This window comes from Pipra filicauda, unplaced genomic scaffold, assembly GCF_003945595.2.
Source record: "Pipra filicauda isolate LSUMZ 115617 unplaced genomic scaffold, ASM394559v2 scaffold128_size5466820_pilon, whole genome shotgun sequence".
Taxonomy (NCBI): domain Eukaryota; kingdom Metazoa; phylum Chordata; class Aves; order Passeriformes; family Pipridae; genus Pipra; species Pipra filicauda.
Genome location: NW_024103751.1, coordinates 3,274,675 through 3,298,044, shown reverse-complemented (window position 1 = coordinate 3,298,044; position 23,370 = coordinate 3,274,675). Strand labels below are relative to the sequence as shown.

At 39.2% G+C, this 23,370-nt stretch overlaps 1 protein-coding gene across 12 annotated transcripts in view; it reads right to left on the bottom strand.

Moving 5' to 3' along the window:
• USP45 (ubiquitin specific peptidase 45) overlaps positions 1-23,370 on the bottom strand; it is a 56,112-nt gene that overhangs the window by 32,626 nt on the left and 116 nt on the right. For 3 of the 12 annotated variants that reach the window (XM_039390718.1, XM_039390710.1, XM_039390715.1), the window contains exons 1-6: positions 15,643-23,198; positions 13,384-13,553; positions 11,700-11,803; positions 11,223-11,323; positions 3,210-3,355; positions 1,882-1,977 (exon numbers count right to left, since the gene is read on the bottom strand). In XM_039390718.1, coding sequence (XP_039246652.1) covers positions 1,882-1,977; positions 3,210-3,355; positions 11,223-11,323; positions 11,700-11,803; positions 13,384-13,553; positions 15,643-15,742 — 717 coding nt within the window. In that variant the 5' untranslated portion in view covers positions 15,743-23,198. Of the gene's footprint in view, positions 1-1,881; positions 1,978-3,209; positions 3,356-11,222; positions 11,324-11,699; positions 11,804-13,383; positions 13,554-15,642; positions 23,202-23,370 lie in introns of those variants that run through there. The other 9 variants (XM_039390690.1, XM_039390692.1, XM_039390697.1 and 6 more) reach the window with 9 other exon arrangements.

Below are 23,370 nucleotides of genomic sequence, written 5' to 3'. Positions count from 1 at the left end.
TCAAAACAAAGGTAAAATGCACATCAGATTTCAAAGACTTCTTTCAAGTTACTACATTCATGATAAAGAGCAATGTAACTTTGGTCTTAAGAGTGTTGTGGGGTGGGGTTTTTTAAATGTTGATGTCACCTACATGATTGAAATTACTGAAGAGAAAGCTTATTGTTTAAGCTGTAATAGTTGCAAAACCAAACAATTCTTGTTAAGAAAACTGGTGGTAACCAATAGTTTTGGAAACAGGTATGTCATTGAGCCAGCCTGTTTCTCACAAAAACAGACTACCTTCCTGTATTACCTGCTTTACTCTTACTCCCACATGGCACTGAAACTCAGTTGGAGAGACAGCCCAAGTGATCACCTCTGTGGGCCAGTGGAAGATGGTGCTCAGTGGCTCCCTGTTACTCAACCTTAGGAACGGGGTGGCCAGCTTCTCTGACCTGTGAGCCACACACTGAGATTTCCACGCATCCAACAGACACAGAAACACACCCTGTTCCTCCAAGAACCAGGTGCCATGAAGGTACCAGCAGTGGTTCACAGTGATCACAGACCACCAGCTCTCCCTAACACGCTCCAAGGTTCATACATGACCACAGTGCTCCCTACTAGGTGGCCTGACTCTCAGAAAAACAGATTACAACAGCCAGACAAACAATTAGAGAGAGTGCCTCGTCCAGAAAGCAGATCCACACAAAATGTAAGCGCTATGGATACACACAAATATAAAGTATTTGCTTTATATACACTATGGAAAAGTGGAAAAATGCCCCTTACCAAGCGGGAAGCTGCAGATTTCTACATTACTGCAGCCCTGTAATTTTGAGTTGACAAACAAAAACAAAGACCAGAAAACACAGTCTTTGTTCCAAAGACCTTATTTACATTGTAAGCATTGTCATTAAACAAAAAATTAATCTTTCAACCTTATGGCTGTGCAAGTTTCGCATCAAGCATAAGCCAACATCTCACTGGCTTTCTAAGCCCTTGGGCAAAAACAAGCTCCAGACCTCCATTGTGGCTCAGGATAACTTAGTGAAACATGTGGCTGCTGAGAACTACCACTGGAGGAAATAAAGACAGCAATGCAGTGAATTTCACACTGTTCTTGCCTATACCGGCTATGAACATCACCTACAGCAATGCCAAGAAATCTTCATCATTTCAGAGGTATCTGAAACAGAATACCACCACTCCACCCTCACTGCCACCAAAAAGCTCCCAGCAAAGAGCAGAAAAAAAAAGGAAAAAAAAGAAACAAAAATCTTCTGTAAACTATTTGCTTTAACCAGCTGAGGGAAAGGGGTATTATCTTTATTGCCAACAACGTATGAAAATCCAAGTCTCTAAGACATGACAGAAACAGCAGAATATTCTTTGGATAATAGCCACAGGAGTCTCTTTCCCATATGCCTGCAATGAGCTCGAGGACAAGAAATTTTTTCCTCAGTGAAATTTTGCCTCTCTCATTTTAATCCTCTAGCCTGTGAAGCACATAATAAATTTTACAAGCCTTATCAATGGCTGGGACAGACTGGAATAAAATATTTTATTAACACTTTCTAGAGCCGAATAGACTATTTCCTGTATCATACATTCATATTGAAGAAATTCAATGACAAACAAAAATAAGCCAGCCTCTCTTACTTAAGGTCAGGCATTATTTGATACTTCATGTGAAAGCAAGTCATTATTCCTCCTCCTCCAGGGCTGAATAATGATTTTTGTAAAAGAAATGAGTTCACAGATAACATAAAACAGCTAAACAATTAAAAGGCAAAAGAAATGGGAAAGTAACAGTGTGCCTTTAACAGAGATGTGACTCCCTGTCCTCCAGCTTCTTCGCACAGTTTCCCAGATTTGTATTTCTCAATACATACTTACCAATTGGGAGTCTGAAGCATGACAGATTTTTAACTTTGTTCCTTTCTCCTTCATCTCATATATCAGTTCATTTAGTACATGAGTCTGTGCCAAGTTCTTAAAGAAAAAAAAGAAACATGCTGATCTTTCAATTACACAGTTTTCTTTAGTTACATATTCTAGCTTCAGGCATAGACAAAACCAGATCTATTTCATAATATATAACTGAGGTTTAGGTCAGACCACTAGGAAAAGCACTAGAAAAATCACTGATCTGACTTGTTTCTAAAATTGTATCTATTTCTTTTTCTGTAATTTCAAAATAGTTTCCTAGTAATAACTTTGTTATTTTTGTTGAACAACAAGATTCATTAATTTATTTTTTTATGGTGAGGACATTAGTATCAGAAATCATTTGTCTCTTTTTAAACTCCGCAGTCCCTCTCATCATGCCTCATAAAGCACAAAGACTTTGACACACTGAAAAGCATTACCTCCCTGAATTGAGGAGAGAAACCAACACATTTTTTTCTTTATTTTTTATTACTTCTGACTGCAGATCCCTCCATTCTCTATGATGCCCTAAGTATTAACAGATAACAATCTGCAGTAAATCTACTCCTTACAATTTTACTATTTGTTTACTGAATTTTGTAATCAACACTATAAACACAAGGTAAAGTGTGCCAGTGCAGAACACCTTTATAGCAGTTTTCTCTCATTTGTTCACTCCCGTCTGCAGACATACAGATGTCTCTGCTCAGCTGACAAGCAATGGGATGGTCCAACATAAAACCTGTGAAGGCTGCTGCCTTTTTTGAGGATGTTGGATTAGTTGTATACTCAACATCAATAGAAGTGTATTAGTACAGCTCATTCCTCTTATTCTATTATGAAAAAATCATAATCAATAAAAGTAATTTTATAACTGCATCCATTGTAGGGGCTTAAAACCGTCACAATTTAGTGTGCAGACATTTACATTACACACAAAGTACCACTACTCACACCACCAGTACAGTAAATACCTTGCATTACTCATAACTGCTAATGCTGAACTACAATTAAAACTACATGCTAGAGTACAACCCACACACGTATGCAGTGCGTAAAACACTTGACCTTTTCACTTGTCTCATTACGTACAAAATGCTACTGATCCAAGAATTCTTTTTTGCTATAACAGGAAATAATCCTGGGATAGCAAGGAGTAAAAAGAATTTGTAAAGGACCTTGAGAAAGCAGAATGAAGACTGGTAACTCAGAACCTTTTCTGAAGCCCACTGATTATACAGATATAGTATTTTTGAAATCTGTGAAGAGAAAGTGGTATGATCTTTCCATCTTACCTGCATGACAGCATTAAAAAAGCAAGTATTTCCTAAGTTATTTATTCCTTTAACTGGAATTGATGCACCATTGCCAGAATTTTTTCCTTTTAGTATTTCACTTGTTTCACTGTTTTCTTCACGAAGACGTAAGATTTTTGATGAACCTATAATTAAACTATAGATTAATATGACTATGTAATTGCATAGTTTTATCAATGTAGTCCTTCCATTATTATGTTTATCAATTTTAACATATGTGGAAAGATACCTTGATGATACTCTAAGATGCTGCTTTATGCAATCTCACCAGTTAAAGCCCTGGGGGGAAAAAATCCCCAAATCCCCCCCCCAACAACTACGTACATCCAACAAAACCTTCCACAATAATCATACTGTCCCATAAGGCTGTAACTTCTAAAATTATGCAAGCAATAAATAAAATAAAATTAGCTCTGTTAGCTTGTTAACAATAGGCAGTTGAGATATACATTCATCAGACACATTAGAAACGCCACACAAAGGCTGCTTTTTGGTGCATTTGAAGAGAGGTAACCAAAAGTTACCACCTGAATGCTGCAAGTCTTTATCAATTATTGCACTCCATTCGAACTGCCTTGTCAACAGCCCAGTTAGAGTCATTATCAGTTTGCTCAAATACTACATTTGCTCTTCAACCCACCTCCCTTTGTCACAGCCTGAGGACTTGCTACTAAAGCCCACATACATACAATGCTAGTGTTTTAATTTCAAGTAACAAAAATTTTTAAAACTATGCTACCAGTATAACACCCATATAATTCCCTACTTCCCTTATTATTTAAATAGATAAGGGGCAGTAAAGTTAGACAGTCATTAACTTGTAGCCTAGAGGTAATGGAAAGACTTGAGATAACAACATTTAGTCTTGAATTCTACTAGCAACTTTCATATTGTCATGGTTGCAGGACTAAATATGAACATTACTGACATCTGCAGTGTCTTAAATATTGATTAACAATGCACGTCAATGTAAACGAGTTATGGACTTAATAGATGCCAAGAACTGTGATGCTACAATCTCTGTCTTGACATATGAATTCATATATTTGTTCTAATGAGTTTCACATTGAAGTCTCATTAAAGTGTTCTTGAGAAATAACTAACAGACCTATTTACGTTAATGAAATTCTCATGCCAAAAGGTTCTTTTATGTACACTCCTAGGTAGCTTCTTGCTTAGAAGATGAAAAAATATAATTATATAAAAAAGAAGTCATTAAAATAGCTGTTGTATCTGGCAACAAGCTTCTAAAGCAGTCTCCCTGCAAAGTAAAAGACTGAGTTCTTGAAAAAGGAAAGTGTTTTTGAATGCAACGATTGACAAACGAGCTGCTCACACCCTGAAATACTCACTGTTCCATGGGCTACAAGCAGCAACACCTTTTAATTGCCATGCTTACAAGGGGCATGCTCATCCACCCACACAGAGCTTCAGAACGACCATAGCAGGGGAATAGGGGCTCCAAATATCTGCAACTCAAAAGCATTGCTCACTCTCAAAAGTTTAATAACATAAGTGGAGATGTTCTCCCCTCAGAGAAGTGGGCCACGCAAAGTAGTGCTGGGGAGAAGAGATGGTTAAAAAGGAAAAAAAAAAAGAGGGGGGATAAAACCAAAATTGTGTAAATAATTTGTGTATTAGTATACCAGAGTTGTTGCATTTATCCATCGGCATTCAAAAACATCTGGGACAGCATCTTAAAGTAAACAATGTTCACAAGGCCATCTGGACAAAACTGCAGGCAAAAATTAAAGCATAAGCATATGGAAAAGCAGATTTTTCTCTTCCCTTTAGCAGTACAGGATGACAAATGTCAAACCTAGATCTGTCCACGCTTCACTGTGCTATGCTTTGCAGCACCACCTGGCTCTCCTTGCACAGCCACCAAATATGGACAGCACTGCCACAGCGGACCATATCTGCAGGGCAAACTCGATAAAAGCATTTCCCTTCATGGTTAAATGGCAGCTTCACACAAGTAGCAAGGTTCCATTTGCTGAACCTTACATATAAATTATTTAAGGGAGGGAAAACAGAGCCAAAGCATCCAGCTTTGTGATAAGAGCTGGATGAATACGCAATTATAAAACACAATAAATGAGAACCAGACATCCGATTACCACAAAGCTGGATAATTAGCATAGGGATAAGGAGAAGTAGCAGTAAATTGGGAAAAGGCCTGGATGTTGTTATCGAAGTCTAGGAACCTCCTTTCACTCAGAAGGTTTTATTAACTGCTTCTTCAGTTTTTAATCATTTTACAAAAACAATCCACATGACATTGTACTAGGGTTTTTTCTATCTGTGAAAAAGCCTTGAAAGAAAAGTTTTGCTTTGACATTACAAACATTATCTGCTGCCTTGCTTATAAGACAGGTATTTTTAAGGACATAGACAGAGCCAGAGGAGGGACAGCAGTTTTTAATTTAGCTCTGCTCAGTGTCCCCAGCTCAGTGATAAATGACAGACAGGCCTAAAGCTGAATGTTTACTTGACATGTGAAGAGTTGGTCAGTCTTAATAGGACATGCTGGTAATGACTGTGATAGCTAATACTTCTACAGATTGGGGCTGGAGGGTCCTTCTGCAAGATTAACCCACGGCTACAAGCATGTTATTAATCAAAAGGCTAATATGTAATTTTTTAAAGTGACTTTGCACTGAACAGCTGTTTCATGGACTCTTGCCGGCTCAGTCTTGCAATCCTGTAATATTTTAACAGGCATGCTTTTGAATATGAAAAGTGACTTTTAAGCCAGTATAGACACAAGAAGGATCCCAGCAAAAGGATTCCATCAAAATGGCTGTCATCTGCTGCTGCCCACAAGGACCTTCGGCTCCTCGCCAAACAGGAGAAAAGAAGTAGTCCAAGCCATCCATCCACATGCAATAATTCATTCTTATAAAGGACCTTATTAACATTAATGAGAGCAAGGTGGGTGAAAAGCACAGAAGTAACCAAATTCATAGACCAGATTCTGTTCATAGTTCATTATAACATCTTTCAGAGAGTTGACATGGTAACCCTCAACCTCTCCGCCCTTCTCAGGTAGTGTGGCCATCAGCCCCAGGCAGGCCTGTCCCTCCACAGCAGGAACAGAACTATGCCTGGGGCTCACACATTCATTCTACCCTCTGTTGGGCTCTTTCTGCTGTTTTGCTGCAGAGTGGGCCTTCCATATCCAGTCACATAAGGAAAACTCTCACCCAAGTCGTGCCTTGACCACCACAACCTCTTTTTCCCTTGACGAAGTGTATCTGGCTGCAGAGACGCCCTACCTGAGCACTCTGCCAAGACCCACTGCCCAGCTCTCCATACAATTCATCACACCCTACTGACCAACTCTTCATAGGCCTCTGGTCTCACCATGACATCCATCTCCAGCACTCACTCCTTCAGCCCTCAGACAGCCGCATTTGTACATAGACACAGCCATCACCCTGCTCTCCCCCATGTTAGAAAACTCCCTTCCCACCAGACCCATGGGCAAGAGGACAGCAGTCAGAGACTGATCCTCTGCTACAGCTTTTGCCTGCAAACCACCCTTTTCTTGCCATTCTTTTCTTTTGCCTACTTCTGCTCACTTGTATTCTTATCTCATAAGCTCTCAGGAGGCAGGAAACATGATTTTGTCCCACAGCTGCACAGCACCAGTCCCTTAACTGAGATTCCTAAACCCTGCGTTAACACAGACAATGATTCATTCCACGAAGCAAAGCAAGTTACTGGACCAGGTGTACAAACACACATAGTGCTGACACATCCACTTGCAAAAGATGTCCAGAAAATTTATCATGTGTTCCCTATCCATTTGCTTTGCCAGTATTTCAAACACTTGTAGTGCACATGGACTTCTGTACCGCCCTTGCTGAAACTGAGCTGTGCCTGGGGGTGCAGATGGTATGCAAGCAAGAAGATAAATGACATCAAATTTTTCTTTCAGCTAGGAGAGTAAGCACTTTTGCTCATCTTTTCAATGCAACTTTTTTTTAATTAAAAATGAGGGTTCCAGGAATACACACTTTTATTCCAAGGTCAAGCCTTTTCTATTGAATACAACTCTGGTACTTCAGCTGAAGGTCTTCACAGTAAAAGCAAGGTTAATAGACTGCCTTTCTTTTACCAAGTTCTCATCATGCTGTATTACGAAATGCTACTAAATTGTCTGGCACTCCTTTTTTATTTAAAAAACTTAGATTTTTTTTTGTTCAACACTGTACAACAATGAGACTCTAACCCTTAGACAAACAGCACAGTTTTCTTCTAAAAAAGAAGAAATGTCACTAGCTTTACATTTTAAAAGCCCAACTTCTCTTGTAGTGTTACAATCATACGAAATTAATGATCAAAAAACTGAATCTGCCACAATGTTATAAACTAAAGACATCTGCACAGTGAAAGAGCGACCTATTCAAGCACACGTTTTGATCCTCTGCACTCGGATGATTTGCGCTACACTGTACAAGGAAGTAGGTACATCGACAGGGAAGGAAAGACTTTGTAAATAAAAATGACAGAATGTCTAAAAAAAGTTTTAACAGTGATTCAGTTTTCATCCCTTTGCAAGGTGTATAATTAACCACAGCCCCTAACAAGTATGCACATTAGAAAGAAACAGGATAACAGAAAAGAAAAAAACCGATAACAGAAATGTCTTTTTGCTGAAGTGTATTTCAGATTTGGAGACTCAATATATTCTGCTTTACTTTGCTAGTTAATTTTAAATATATAGAATGGTCTTACGTGATTCCAATGTACATATAGTAAAAATCACTTATGAAATAATACAATTTTTTTCAATGTGATCCTTTGTCAACTGCTAATACCCACAGATGAATGCAAATCTGAAAAATTATTCATCACAGTTTGTTTTTCCATACAAGTCAACAACTATTACTTGTACTGTAAAATTATATATATTTTTATACATCTGTTATTAGATGTATAAAAATAGAAATAGATATATTAAAATAGAAATCAAGTTTCTAACTTTCATTTATTGGCAAATCTGGGCAGCTAAACTTACTAGCGAAATCTCATTCCTCTGCTTGACCTTCCCAACAACAAATTTAACTAAGAAATTTGAGAATATATATTCTTTCTTCCCATTCTATTGCCACACAAACCAATGTAATTAACTGCTCTACAAAAACTATGCAATCTTATGTCTTCACCGACATCTAATTTGGCTTTTGTAAAGGAAAATACACATAATATTCACTTTGAAGACTGCAAAATAATTTGTTTTCTCCAGCAAATGAGCAGACACACAGATTGCAATGTCTCAGCATGGTTCCTGTGTACTACATGTGCATTATGTCCATGTGAAGCTCACAAGTGTGCCACACGGACAATACTGCACCTGCCTTTCTGTGGAAATCATCATGGCCTGCTAACCTTTTCCACAAAACAAATTTCTGGGTGGTATACCCTGGAAAGCAATCTTGCTTTATTCTTCCATCTTGTGTCCAACATGACCTCTTAACCAAACAGACTCCTTTAAAAAAAAAAAAAGGGGGAGGGGGGGAAGAAGCAGGCATTGCTGGGTACAACAAACCATAGGATCAGATGCGAAAATCACACAGCTGCAAGCATTCTTTTGGGAACCCAGCACTGGGATTTATCTCAATCGCTTAATGTAATTACAAAAGTCAGTCATGTAGTAGTAATGTAATTTGCACATTTTTACAGCTGAAGTGAAGTTGAATCTTTATGAGAGGCCGAGCGAAAAGCAGGGATCCTGCTGCCACACTATTCCACCACATTAGTACCAAATGACAAGCATTTTGCTTTTGTTTATTTTCCAAGATGCATTAATTAGGAAATCTATATAACCCTCCCTTACATGTTTAAACTGATCATTTTATCTTTAAATGAATCCTGCACTTTTGAGAACCCAAAAAAAACCCTAGCAACCTTCATCTGCTACTTATATCCATGTTCATATTGCATCTCTACAGAAATTTCTACACAATATTATTTGAATTTTAATGATGCACCCTGCCAACCAGTTGTTACGACAAAAAGAAATTCAGACATAAGAAATTGTTGTTACAGTGCCACATTCTGATATGAAAACTGTCTTCATTTTGACTGCTTTTTTAGGAAGAAATGGAAAAGCAATGGGAAAAAAAAGCACAAGACTGATTTTTAAACGAGAAATATGAATTGAATTGGTAATTGTCAGTTTTACACTGCTTGTTTCTCTCCAGTTATTTTTCATGTTTTTAAAATTATTTTATGTTTGTAATGGCTGAATATACAAAATAAATTTTAAAAATCTATGCCAACTAATAATTTCAAGGATGACAGTTACACTGAAAATATCAATAGAACATGAAATAAAATGCTAAACTAAATAAAAATTAAACAAAACAAAAGTAGAGTTAATTCTCACAGTTATTCGTTGTGTCCTTTGTGTTCTGGACAACAGCAAGAATTACATTTCAATTTCAGATTCTGTTTCTAAAAATCCTTAAAGGTAGTCTAATTTAGATAAAAGAAAAAACCTTACATAGATTTCTGTAGGGGAAGTAGCAAGTGTGTCATTTATCAAAATGAACCAAGAATGCCAACTCTGGTTGAGAGTTCCCTGTCACGCATTTCTTTTACAAATACACGACTGTTTTCCAGCCTCTTCCAGCAAGGAGCCTGGTCAGGCAGAAGCTTTTTCCTCTTTTCCTTGCCACTTAAAAAACCCAGCAAATCATCTTTGGGCCAATAGTCCCAGACCTTTTACAAATGCAATCCAAACTTCTCAGCACAGCCACAGTTTGGAGGGTTACAGACTTCCATTTTTAAAACATCACTGGAAGTCCACAGACACGCTTTTTGCATGAATACATTACATTAACTGAAAGGAACACTACAGCATTTTCATTTGCAGGAAAGTTGCAACAACCACTTATTACACATGAACTTGAAACTGAAGAGAAACTGAAGTGAACAAAAGTAAAATCACATACTGTATTTTCATGTCTCCAAGAAAAAAGATGCAAAAAGTAGCAATTTATCAATTTATTACAATTGAATAATTTAACATATAACTTGTGATTTGATCAAAATATAATATTTCTAAGTTGCCCTTCATTTTCTCCACTCAAAAAATATGTAACAACTCTTAAAACCAGTAGAATTTATGCACATGGAGCTAGAATACCTAGTCTAATTCAGTAAGGCAGTCCTTCTCCACTCTTACTTCTAACCAGTTGATTATCTCAGCTAAAAAATGCAACCAATTGTTTTAAAAGTTTACTCAAGCTGGTTTTTGAGAAGAAAATCTGAAATTCAATGCACTCTCTAAGTCACAAGCCAGAAATGCTGCCAAGTATGTTACAGCAGAGATGAGTAATGTCAACGTTATCAAGAGCAGACAGCTGAGGGCCACATATACAAAGTTCTATCGACAATCACATATATTGAGAAGGTCTATTAGGCTCCTAATATAAGAAAATAATTTAATACTATCTTCTACTAATAGAAATAAGCACTTTATCAATTAAAACCAAATAGCAGAAATTAACATTACATACAACAACAGAGTACTAGAAAATCCACTCAAAAAAAATGTTACTGTGTAGAATGAATTTAAATCAGAAAAATTATAGCTTTGATACATCCATAATAGGGAAATTCAATTCCTTTATAGTAAATGTATAGTGTATGCTTCAACACATTTTTTGTGCATTACCTTATATTGCATTATATTTAAGGTAACAACTTCTCTATTATAAACCTTTTTCATTACAGACAAAATTTGGAAAAACTATCCTATAGTGCCCAAAATATTTTTCAAATATTATCAAACAGTACAAAAAAGTGACATTATGTTTTGACAGGCATTACTTGCCCAAGTAGTTGTGCAATTACAAATTACATTATAGTCATATTATACATAACTTTTTAGTTGTATTTTTAACATGACTCAAAATCTGAAATGTTCAGTCAGTACATTACAGATGTCTCCAGATAAAGCTTTTTGTGCAAACTTACTTGGTTCAGCCCTGGCACCATGTTTTTGAAGAAAGTCAACTATCTGAGCCAGAACCTTTTTGTTGCAATGCGTTGACAGCTCTTCATCACATTCATAACACCTAAACAAAAGAAGAAACAAACCGGAATTCAGAGTATCTGCATGCACCTCCCAGCTCTAACAAGCCTCTCAAGCAACCTTACAAAAATTACTTAAGATGCAGGTTTCAATTTTTCACACTAAAAAGAGAGATGGAATTGAATTCCCTCATTTTGTATATGCTCATCTATGGATCAGTCCCAATTCACTTAGAGATTTAAATATTATCAGACAATTCAAAGGACAAATTAATTTTCTCTCCAGAAAGCCTCCCTTTCCTCTATAGAAAGTATTAATTTTATCTGTCAGAATCATTCTTTATCATGAGAAGACACTCCCTTAAGTTGTCTGTATCCTTATACACAAGCTTACACAAACCCCTGCATACCCATTCTCACCATATGATCCACGTGCTGAGGTTGATAACGATGCAATGAGGTTCTGCACGTGCTGTTTGGAAGTGTTTCAGAGAATGCTGGCCTTCCGAATTCTTACTACATCCCTAAAAATGGAAACGTCAACACAGTAAGGGGGAAAAAAGGGAAGAAGGAAAACACTATATTATTAGTAAATATATGACAAAAACTTCACTTTTCAAAATTAGACAAGAAGCTATTCTGCCCTACCCATTTAGCATTCCCAAGGATTGAAAGGATTTAACATCTATTATAATCCAGTGTTATAAAGATACCAATTAACTTTTTTTACTAATAAAGGAAAATCAATGACAACACAAAACCAAAACCTCATCTTTTCTACTTGGAAAAATCAGATAAAAGCATAGAGATTCATTAAGGTTTCTTTTAAGCGAATAGAAATAATTCCTAGCTTTTGGAAAAGTATTAAATAAGTATCAATAGAAAATGATGCCATTCACAAAAGTAAGAATGCTCTAAAAGTTGGGAATGAAACAATTATGTAGCATATTTGGCCCACAGAATATCAAGGAAAGGACAGCATAGGTAACCCTCACTGCTCAAGAATGCCAAATACATTCCAGACAGCAAATGAAAAAGGTAGATAAAGTGTTTTGCACTAAAAAGCTACTCAGAACACACCATTTATTTACAGCAATTTTGAGAGAAAGCATTTGCAATTTTTCAAGTATCTACAGAGTGGGACTTCCAAGACTGAGAGAGTCTGAATGAGACTTGAGTTTTGGAAGCTTTTAACAGCATGAGCATGAAGAATCACACAGAATTAACTCTTTTTAAAAACCCTCCTTAACTAGAAATTTTCAAACAAGATACAGGAGTCCTCCTCAGATCTAGTTAACTATCTTCTGAAGCCTGTGAATAGCATGTTTCTTTGCAAAATTAAATCTGTTCAGATTATACTGGGAGGAGCTGGCTTCTGTCCTTACTGTAGCAAAACCTACTGAAAGTCTAAGAAAATTGTGAAATGCTTTGTTCAGGCAACTATTGGCTGAACCGAACCCTGACATTGCCCATAAACTGAATTTTTCTGTATCAGGCTTTACTTCAGTCACAGGAAAGAAACCTGTGCAAGCCCCTGGGGTCAGGACCTGCTGTTTTAAACTCTGAGGCCAAGATTTGACATTATAATTGATCCAATCTAATGACTAGCTGCCATGGAAGCAGCATTCTCACTCTGGCACTGTCCTTTCTCCCTGGTTTCAATCAAATCTAGCAATTGAGTGTCCACAGTACAAGCTAATTCAGCAATATACACATTTGGTTTTTCTTTCATTTGTATTCGTGGGAACTTCTCCCAGATGAGCCATCTGAATGGATGCATTTTGCAGCCACACAGTTCCTGGTGCCAATTCTCTGCAAATGGCAAGAGCATGCAGACGAAGAACAGACAAAAGGCAGGACTGTCACTTACTGATCATGATGACAAATCACACCATAACACACAAAGCTAACCCAAAACTGCCAAAAAACGAAACAAGAACATCAGGTCACATCCCACTTCCCTGAAGAAGCTGAAGCATGGACTCTCACAACTAAACACTTATGTCACACTGTTTCACTGAAGGTAATGAGAAGACAAACAGACAAGGGCTCACACCAGTCATATCCTTTAGAAAATCCACCTAAATTTAGCGCGTGTGCTCACCTGAGAGCCACACTTGAGACACAGCCATATGTCTGAAGGTGCTGTGGGCTCACCATCACTCATCCGCCTCTCCTTCAGACATTCTGCACATATGGACCAGACGCTCTGAGCCACTGCTCTCTTCACATGATGCACATCCACTGCTTGGCTCACGTGCTGGCAGGTTAAGCCTAGAGAAAACAACCTTATCCATTAAAAATAATAGCTATGAAAGGGAGCATGTGTATATTACAAGAGCATAATCTCTGACGAATTCAACATTAGGAAAAAAAAAATAGCAAAGAACTAGCATAGGAAAGATCAGCCAGCTGCTCCTCATATACTGAATTTTATGAAGGACCTATTTCAGTCTTTCTGTAATGAAAATTCTTTTCAAGTCAAGAAACGCCATCTCTTAAAACCAGAAAACTACTTCGTACAAAAGTACAAGCACTACTTCTGTACAAAACTAATTTCCCCGGGTTTTGACAGTAAAACACTATATAAATCTATTTTTGTACACAATAACACAGGCAGTTGACCTTCTTTTCAACCCATAAAGAAAGATTTGGAAATACCCATGCATCTCTAGTACGACTGCTCATTCTGAACACAAATATCAACCATTCTTCTCTCTCATATTTTTTGCACAAATTCCACTATAATATCACAGCATAAGGTAGGTTTGCAGTAACCTCTGAAGGCTATCTTGTCCAAACCCTCATTCAAAGCAGAGCCAAATACTAATTAGATCTGTTTGTTCATGGCTTTGTTCAGCTGAGTGCTGAATATCTTCAAGGACAGAGGTTTTACTAACTCACTAGAAAATCAGTTTTCTGTCTCACCACCCTCAGAGTGAAAATAAAATAAATTTCCTCACACCTAGTCAAATTTTCCATAGCCCAACTTTTGTCTGTTGCCTTTAGTCTTCTCATTGTGGACCTCCTAGAAGAATCTAATTCTGCCTTCTCTGTAACTACCATCAGGCAGTCAAAGAAAGAAATTATACTTTCACTCCATTGGCTAAACAAAGACATTCCTTTTAGCCTCTCTTCCCACATCATGTTCTCAATTTCCTTAACAATGCGGAGGGGGGTGATCCACTGGTCTCATTCTGACAAGTAAGTGTCTTTCTTGTAACAGGAAGCCCACAGTTGGACACAGTACTCCAGGTGAAGTCTCACTCATGCTGAAAAGATGGAAAGAATCGTGTACCTTGCCTGCCCTGTACTCTAATTAATATAATCCTGCATACAGTCAGCATGAACAGCACAGCTTGGTTTTATTCAGCATCAGCATTCAGCAAAGGACCCCCAGGACCTTTTCGGCAAAGCTGCTTTCAAGCCATTAATTCCCACCCTGTAACTGCATGTGGTTATGCCCAGGTGCCAAACTCTCCACTTGCCTTTGTTGAACTCTATCTAACAAGTTTCTGCCAGCCCATTTCTCCAGCCAGTCTAAGTCACTCTGAATGGCAGACCTGCCCTCCTGCATACCAACTGCTATGAAGGATGCAAAGTGTAACCTTATAATAGCATTATGCAGCTCTCTCAGCACCTTGAGGTGCATCCCATCTGATCCCATGGACTTGTGGACATCCACTTTGTTTAACGGTTCTCCATCTTCTTCTCTAGACAACGTTAAGAGTCTGCCACTGGGCTCAGGGGTCAGAGAGGATCAAGTGAAGAACTCACATGTGAAGACAGAGGCAAAGTAAAAATTGATTTCCTCAGCCTTTTCCCATGTCCTGTGTCCCTAGGTCCTCTGAACCCTCATGCAGCAGGTTTGCACTCACCTTAGCTATCATTTTACTGTCATGGTATCCATACAGGCCCATCTTACTCTTCATACCTCTCATCAGGTCCAACTCTGACTGAGGTTGGTCTACCTAATTCCTAATCCTGCACACTCTGAACCTCTGCAAGGGCAGCCCAAACATGTCATCACCCTCTCTGCCCTTCTTTTTTTTCCTCTGAGTTTATCTGGAAGCTCCCCACTCAGCCAAGCAGCCTCCTGCCACATGTGTGTGACCTTACAGGGCGAGGAAGGGACTGTTCTGCTTTGAAGAGGTTGTCATCGAAGATCAACCGACTCTCCAGCCCTTCAGGGTAGGCATGTAGCACAAGAAATGATCATGTCATAAACAACTGAGTGGGGATATTTTGTTACACATTCAAACAAGAAAAGTATTTCACGGTACTTTTTTTTGTGGTTTTCATCAGTCAATATGGAATTTATTAGCCCTAACCTCAGGGACAAAAAATCACCTAATGTACTTACCTGAAATATCATCTGAAGAGTCCTCATCCTGTGGCCTGTTAGGCCTTTTGCTTCTCTTCGGCTTCTCGGAGTTCGTTCTTGATGGATCTTTCACCCGCATCTGTTACTTCCTAGGAAAGAGAGACAGATGTTGCTTTATTGTTATTGCTATGTAAATGCTTCACCAAATGTAATGAGTTTGAACTCTAAAAGCACAAGATCAAATCACACATTCAAACCTCACTAACACAGTTTTATGCTTGGACTAACGTCAGCTACTGTGTAATAAGGACTATGAATGTGTCAAGAATGAACTAGTATGAATGTCGAAAGATCAGTTACACTACAGGACATTATGAATTGTATCTGTGGCAATAGAGGATACACACACACCCCCACTTCTAGACAGTGCTGTTAAATATCTGAGATACCAAGATTTCCTTTATTTTTGTTTTTGTAAAGCAAATTATTACAGAGCTCCAACCATACCTTACCAGAAAAGCATCATCAAAATAAAAGCTTCTCTTCCTTAAAATATATCCCTTAGGAAAGGTTACAATCATCCCTTACCCTTGGCAAATTCCCTAAAAGCATTTGAACAATTTCAAACACTCTAAGTAAATACAAAAAGTCTTCCAAATCTGATTAAAGTGTCCTATCCTATGAGGGATGAAAAACTGGAATGCAAGCTGACCCCTCTATTAAACATCAGAGAATCCGTAAGGATGAGGTTTCTCACAGGAAATTTGGGTCATTAATCAAGGAGCCCTATAAGGAAGAGAATTAAAGCATAGATATTTGCCATTAAACATAAAAAAATACACAGAGATTTCAGCACACCAGTCATTTCATCAAAATCCAAATGTGAATTCACTAAAGGAGTGTAGCTGTGCATCACACAAACAGCTGCTGGGGCTTAGTTTACAGTTTGTCTTTTAACAGTGTGCTTCATAAAAACAAATTTTTGTTTTCATATGTGAAGCATATGAATGTAAGATAGTCAAATATTCATACACTGCAAACTGTGAGCCACTCTGTTTAGAAAAAAAATGATGTCTTGTTGTGTACCACAAACAGGCTAGTAATGTCACCTGAGCCACCAGTACCAAACATTTTCAACTGTGCTACTGCATTTATGTGTAGGAAAACTCTAAAATGCCCTACATTTGGGAATAGCAAAAGATATATTATTACTACACATCAATTAGTTAAGTTTGCTGAAGTTTAGAAAGTTAGCCTACTTAAGTTTTTTTAATCTTCTCTGTATATGCATTTAAACCTTTGTATTACCGAAGCTCTGAGAGACATAGTGTATTGAACTCAGTATTCCCTCTCCTTTCTTATCCATTAAGCCAATCAGCAGAACAGTCATCAATATTGATAGCAGAGCGCCACCATCAGCGGTGTCTGAACAGCCTGCACTGAAGCGAAGCAGGCAATCCGTACCTCAGAGGTCCTGTTCCAGGTTCCTATGGATCTGGACAGACATCTCTGCACCTGCTGCCCATACTATTAGTGCTGGAGGTTTTCTGCATGAAGGTATAGGTTATAGATTTGCATTGGACAAGTCAAATTTTTGTAGAGTACAAAAGAAGCCTTTACTCTCTGCTTCTTTGCATCAACGGCTTCATGGCTCCTCAACCTTTCAAAATACAATGCATTTTTTGCAGAATGCTACATTTACATGGAAATTAATTTATACTATATTAAATATCATGATGTTTTTAAATTACAGCTTTAAAATTTTCCTATACTTACAGTTATAAAGCTTCAAATGCTTAGACATGCAAGTGAACAAGGCTACTGAATTCAGCTTTGCTGCTTTCACAGGTTCACAATTCCTGCTCATACAGTAACAAAGATCTAAATCTTCCAGCCCTTGACTATTTATGTTGAACAAATGTTAGCACACCTAACGTCCATCAACAGCCGTGCATATGGCATCCCTAGAACACAAAAAGATTCCAACAACTTCAACGGTGTATTTCTGCCTTGGCACCTCATCATACATATCCAAGCTTCATGTGAAACTACCCATCACCACTTGTCGCACTGCTGCTTAACTGAGCACAAGATTCATCGAGACATATATCAAACAGTAAGGCCAACACAGTTGCTGTTAGAAACCCTAATATTTTGCACTAAATTATGTAAAGAGTCAATAGGAAAGGCAGCAAAAATGTCCTCCCTAAAGGAACATAGTTGTGTTTAGGTTATTCAACACTGACATAAACAACCTACGAGTTCATTTCAGCATAACAATTTTGATCTCTTTGGACAGATTATGTAAGACTGTCCAAACCACAGACTTCACCCCAATGACAGTCATGTTCATATCACTACATTTTCAGAGCTCAGATAAATAATTACAGGCCCAACCAGCTGAAATACAAGCAAGTTTTTACCACCTGTGAAGCCTGTGGCAAGCAGAGCAGGTGACACAATCCGGATTGAGGCACACACGGCCCACTGCTGAACCCACACTCTAGGGACCTTCAGGACACGTGGAAAAGAGAGTGTCAGTTGATACCACAATGACTGAAAACACGGCATTTCAAGCCCGGCATAATCAACACGGCACTAGAAATGAACACTGGCATAAGAAGCTGGCATTCACACTGCAGGTTTGGGAACCCACTGCACAGCCCAGACACTTTTCAGTCTCCTTTCACTAAGAGCAGGCAGAGCTAAAGACAACATGGACCATTAGATTAATTACTTTTCATGAACACACATATCGAGGGGCATCCATCAGACAATGTTTACTGACCTGTGAGCTCTTGGAAAAGCCAGAGCATATCAAGGACTTAGACAGACAGGGTTTGTGCCTGACTGAAAAGCATGTAAGTGTGCTGAAGGGTAAGAGCAATGAGCTACTCCATATGATCTATGACGGAAGTAGCACGGTATATATGCAATACTATCTGCCCTTTTCCAGTACATTTAGGGACAGAAAACATCACAGATAAAACATCTTTCTCAAGAATTTTAACATGATCAACATTTCAAAATCAAAAAGTTTTTGCATACATAAAATCAAGTCACGGTGCACAAGATATTTGACTAATGAATCTGACAACTAAAATGACATCAATTTTTGTGGCAGAAAAAGCTGAGTTCAGAGGGTATGCTAGCTCCATCCAGATCTCTATTTGGCACACAGTAAAAATCTTAAGTAGAAATTATGCAGTTCCATGGGGAAAAGTTGAAAAATAGAAAAAGTCACATTAGAAAAAGCTAAATCTCTTCCTTTTTAAAATCATTTAATACAAAACCAAGAACTAGTCCTTGATAAACATGTTAAGATTCTTTGAGCTCAGCATACAAAAGTTTGAAGTGTAATCATCATCACTAGCTATTCTCTGTTATTAACTTTTTACTTCTTAAAAGACTCCTACTAATGTCAGTCAGCCTACAGAAAGCTGATTAAGATCAAAACCTCCTCACTAGAACTCCTCATTTCCACCATTCTAGAAAGGACAAACCATTTCAAAAGCAGCAGACTGATCTGCCCTATCTAATTTTAAAAGTTTCAAATTTGACAAAGTGCCAAAAATCAATGTGCTGAATTTGTTAAATTAAATCTAAGGTATGCCTAGACTATTTTAAATGTAAGGTATGCCTGAAAAAGTCTATATTTAACAGCATTAATATTCCTACACTTAGAAATCGACTCTCTTTATAAAGTATACATTTAGATACTTACAAGAGCTGAATGTACTTCCTAAAATAACTATTTTTTTAAAAAAATTACATTTTACTGTAACTCAATAGACCAATAAAAGATACAAGGCTAGTATGAACTAAAAATCACTTTTCTTTGGGAAACAAAACCAAACCAAACAAAAAACAACCAATCAAATCATTCCTCTTCACAACATCTTTTCCCATCTTACCATCTTGCCCTTCTTACTTGGAAGCTGAGTCCCTCCTAGAATGCCTACATAGTTCACTTACTAAATTTTGAAATGTATCACCTTAATGAGTTTTCACATGCTGTACTTTCACCATGATGCTTAGAAGAAACATGAACCAGACCACTCCTATGTTAGAGAAATAACCTGCTCTACTGGCTAATACCATATCACTGCTTCTATCTGCCAAGATCCACTTTTTCCCTCCTCTTATAATTAGGGAACCAGCTCTTTCAAGTGAGTGCCACATTTTTGTTCTTATCTGTGTAATACCTATTCCAATACTTTTCCTGATTCTGGATTAACTAGGAGGATTACAGTTGCATTGCTAGAATGCAAACAAGATAAAAACAACAAAAAACACACCATCTTATTTAAGCATACTTAACCTGTGAAATACAGCCAAGTGAGTCTACAGATAGTCTCCAGATACCATTTTGGATATGGGTAATGCTCTCCCAGTAGGACTGTCCATTAACTGTGAAACCAATATTGTTAATTATTTCATCAGTGAGCACCTGAATTCAAGGAAGATGGGGTAAATACATTTACCTCAGTCCTTCACTTCATCTGAGGTATTCTGAATTCCAGCTGTCTCACCACTTGTAGTCAAAGTTTCAAGTTTAAATTATACCATTTTCTGTTGCTAATGCAAAGAAAAACCTGTGTCACACTGAAAGGACATAGCACTCACTGAATACAAGGAAAAATTAGCACTTCCACCTCAACAGCAGCCTTGCTCCAAGGCAAGGAACAGCACAGGTGTGCAGATTAAGTCCAAAGATGCTCCACAGCACATCTGAGACAGGTCTTTATGATCTTCCACGTAACTGTGACAGCATAGAAAGAAGAGCCTTGTATGGGTCAGTAATGCCAGACCCCCCACTACTACATGTAGAACTGCTACATGTTTTGATGTAAGCTGCAAGTTGATATATTTTGGACATCTGTTCCAAGCATTACCTATGGCATTTTGGATTGCTCACCACTAGACCAAATGTCACCCAATCAAAGCAGGAACCACATCCATCACAGTTAGCAACTGGGCAGTGTCACCCATCAGCGGGCCAGGAGGTTCATCACTCTGACAGCCACCAAAACCTTTGCAGCAAACAAGCCCCCACTGCCTGCTAGAGCAGTAAAAGGACCAGAATTGCTGACTGGTAGTGGCAGCAAAGCTTCTCCCCCTGGAAAATGTCATCTGAAATTCTGAAAGCGTCATCTCCAAGATTTCCTAGCCCAAAGGCACATCACACATCTTACACCGTCACTGGAGCTCAAATGCCAATCTTGACATTATAGTACAGTCCTAAAAGGGTGAGACACTGATGTACTTTCTCAGCAAGGAGTGAGACGGAGCCTTTGGACTACTAGATACAACTTCCTCAGTTGTATCTATCCCATAGCATTTCTCACTTTCATTAAACTATTTTATCCAGCTGCCCATGGTAAACACGGGCTGCCAACGTTTATGTTTGTATCCTGCACAATCCCCCTCAGATTTCCTATTGAAACCCATTTGCCACAAAAAAATTACTTCTAAGGATGAACAGAAACCAAATATTTCCAGAAAAAAGAATGAGAAGACTCTGTAACTGGATTGATAACTAGAGTATATTAAAGGACTGAATGGGTAAAAAGAGTAGTATTTTGATAACATACTTTTGCTAGTATCTTATAGCAAAGGTCTTGAGGAAAATTTCAGGGATATGTATATCAATATCCAGCTCCATAGAGCAAATCGCAACTTTTGTTTATGTTCTCTATCCCACATTAAATGCATTTTTTTAAAAAATATGAACACACCAAGAGGGAAAAACACCTGAGTAGATGTGTTGATGGTCTAACGCGGATTTTCTGAGAAAATTCACGCTTTAAAAAGCAAAACACAGTATCAGAAGAGCCAGAGCTTATAACTAATGATGTTGGCTTGCAAGTGAAAACTTTTATGTGAAAAGGCAGTCAGATGACAGAGCTGACAGACTGTACACTCCTGTGATATGAACATCGATGTAACAGTGCCATCACCACAGAAAGTTCGAGAGTATGACAACTGAAACAGCTGGAGAGTAACCAGTGAACTCACAGTACCTTCGCGGGATAAGCACGTGGCCAAAAACTGGGGAAAAGCTGGTCAGAGAACATGAAGGACAAAAGGAGCAAAGGACGAACTTTAGAGAAATGTTAATTCTGTGAATTCAGAAAAACAAAAAAGGAGCTGTGGTTGCAGCATGTGTGTGAGACAGAAGGTTGAAACCCACACAAGACCATACGTTAAGATAAGACTCCCGCTGTACCTCTGCCTAAACGGCTGAGTTGGAGCAGATGAATGAAGATAATGGCTGTGCATAACTTCCCATATACTCTGGAAGAGTGTTGAGGGAATCAGTTAAGTAATGAGGGTAAAATAGATAAAACCATAAATTTGAAAACTAGTTTGAGCTCTTTGAAAGCCTAAGTCTTGCCACCAAAACCAAAAATTTCATTCCATTTTCTTCCTCCACACAAACTGCCCCAGTTTGCTTTGATGACGTCTGAAGTGGAACAACTTGTCCTCAATCTACAATCGATGCTCAAAACAGAACCCCTGAAACGCTAGCGGCAGTTCTGTGAATCTCTCAGAAATGAAACTACAGAGCACCAGTTCTTCAATATTTCATGAACAAATCTGACAAAATATTTACAAATGTAGTAAACACCAGAACAATTTCACAAAGGCATATTCTGCTTCAATCTGGCACATGTTCGTGCCACTACTATGTTCCCACTTAAAAGTTAGAAAATGAGAGCAGAAAGAATACTTTAAATACAAATAAATACAAATCCTTTAACTACAGGTCTGCTCTACATGCTCGTATGAGAGGACTTTCATGGAATCAGGAAATACTTGTAAAGATGAGATGCAACTAGAATATAGTGCTACATCTGCAGCTATTGTCATCTGCTTCAATGTTCTTGACGTCTTCATTCTACTGCTCCCTTGTTTTAATACACCGTCACATATATCCTGTTTAATGGGGCGAGTAGCAACATATCTATAGCAAGGGCAGAATGAAGTCCTAAAGGACATCATAGCAAAAGAAAAAAAAAAAAACCAAGGCCAGGAATCAGAGAATCCCAACATCAAATCAAATACAACGTGCAGAGTTGCAGCTATGGGTCTAAAACACCACGTCTCTCTCCGATTAATCGCGAGGGCCGTCCCCGGGCTGTCATTTGACCACCGGACACGGGCCAGTCCGTGCTCGCTGGGCACCGACCCCGAGGCCGCGGCAGCTCCAGGCCGACACAGCGGGGCCGCAGCAGCCGCGCTGCCGCACGACACGGAGCCGAGGCACCATCGTACCCCCGGGCCCAGCGCCAAGTGACCGGAGCGTATGTTCAGCGCTGCCACAGGCACTGCTACCGCCTCTCCTCAGTGTAATACACGGAGAAACGCGCGGCGGGTCCCGGACATATCCCGGCAGGGTTAACCCGCTTCACACCGACAGCGGGCGGCCGCCACCAGCAGCTCGTCGCCGGCGACCCAACAAGAGCGGCGCTCGGTCCCCAGCCCGGCGCCCTGCGGGAGAAGCGCGGACAACGCAGCCCCGGGTACCCCCAGCAGCGACGGGGGCGGATCGCCCGGCCCAGGGCCACGGCGGGGCAGAGCCCCCTCCGCCCGCTCCCAGCCCGGCGCTCCCGGGACGCGGCTCCGCAGGCCGCGGGCCTGGCCGCCGCCATGGCGGGGCGGATTGGCCCGGCCCGGCCGGACCCGGCGCTCCGGCCCCGGCCCCGCGATCCCCCCCGGCTGCGCAGGGTGGGCCCGGCACGGACGCGGCGCCCCCGCGCTGTG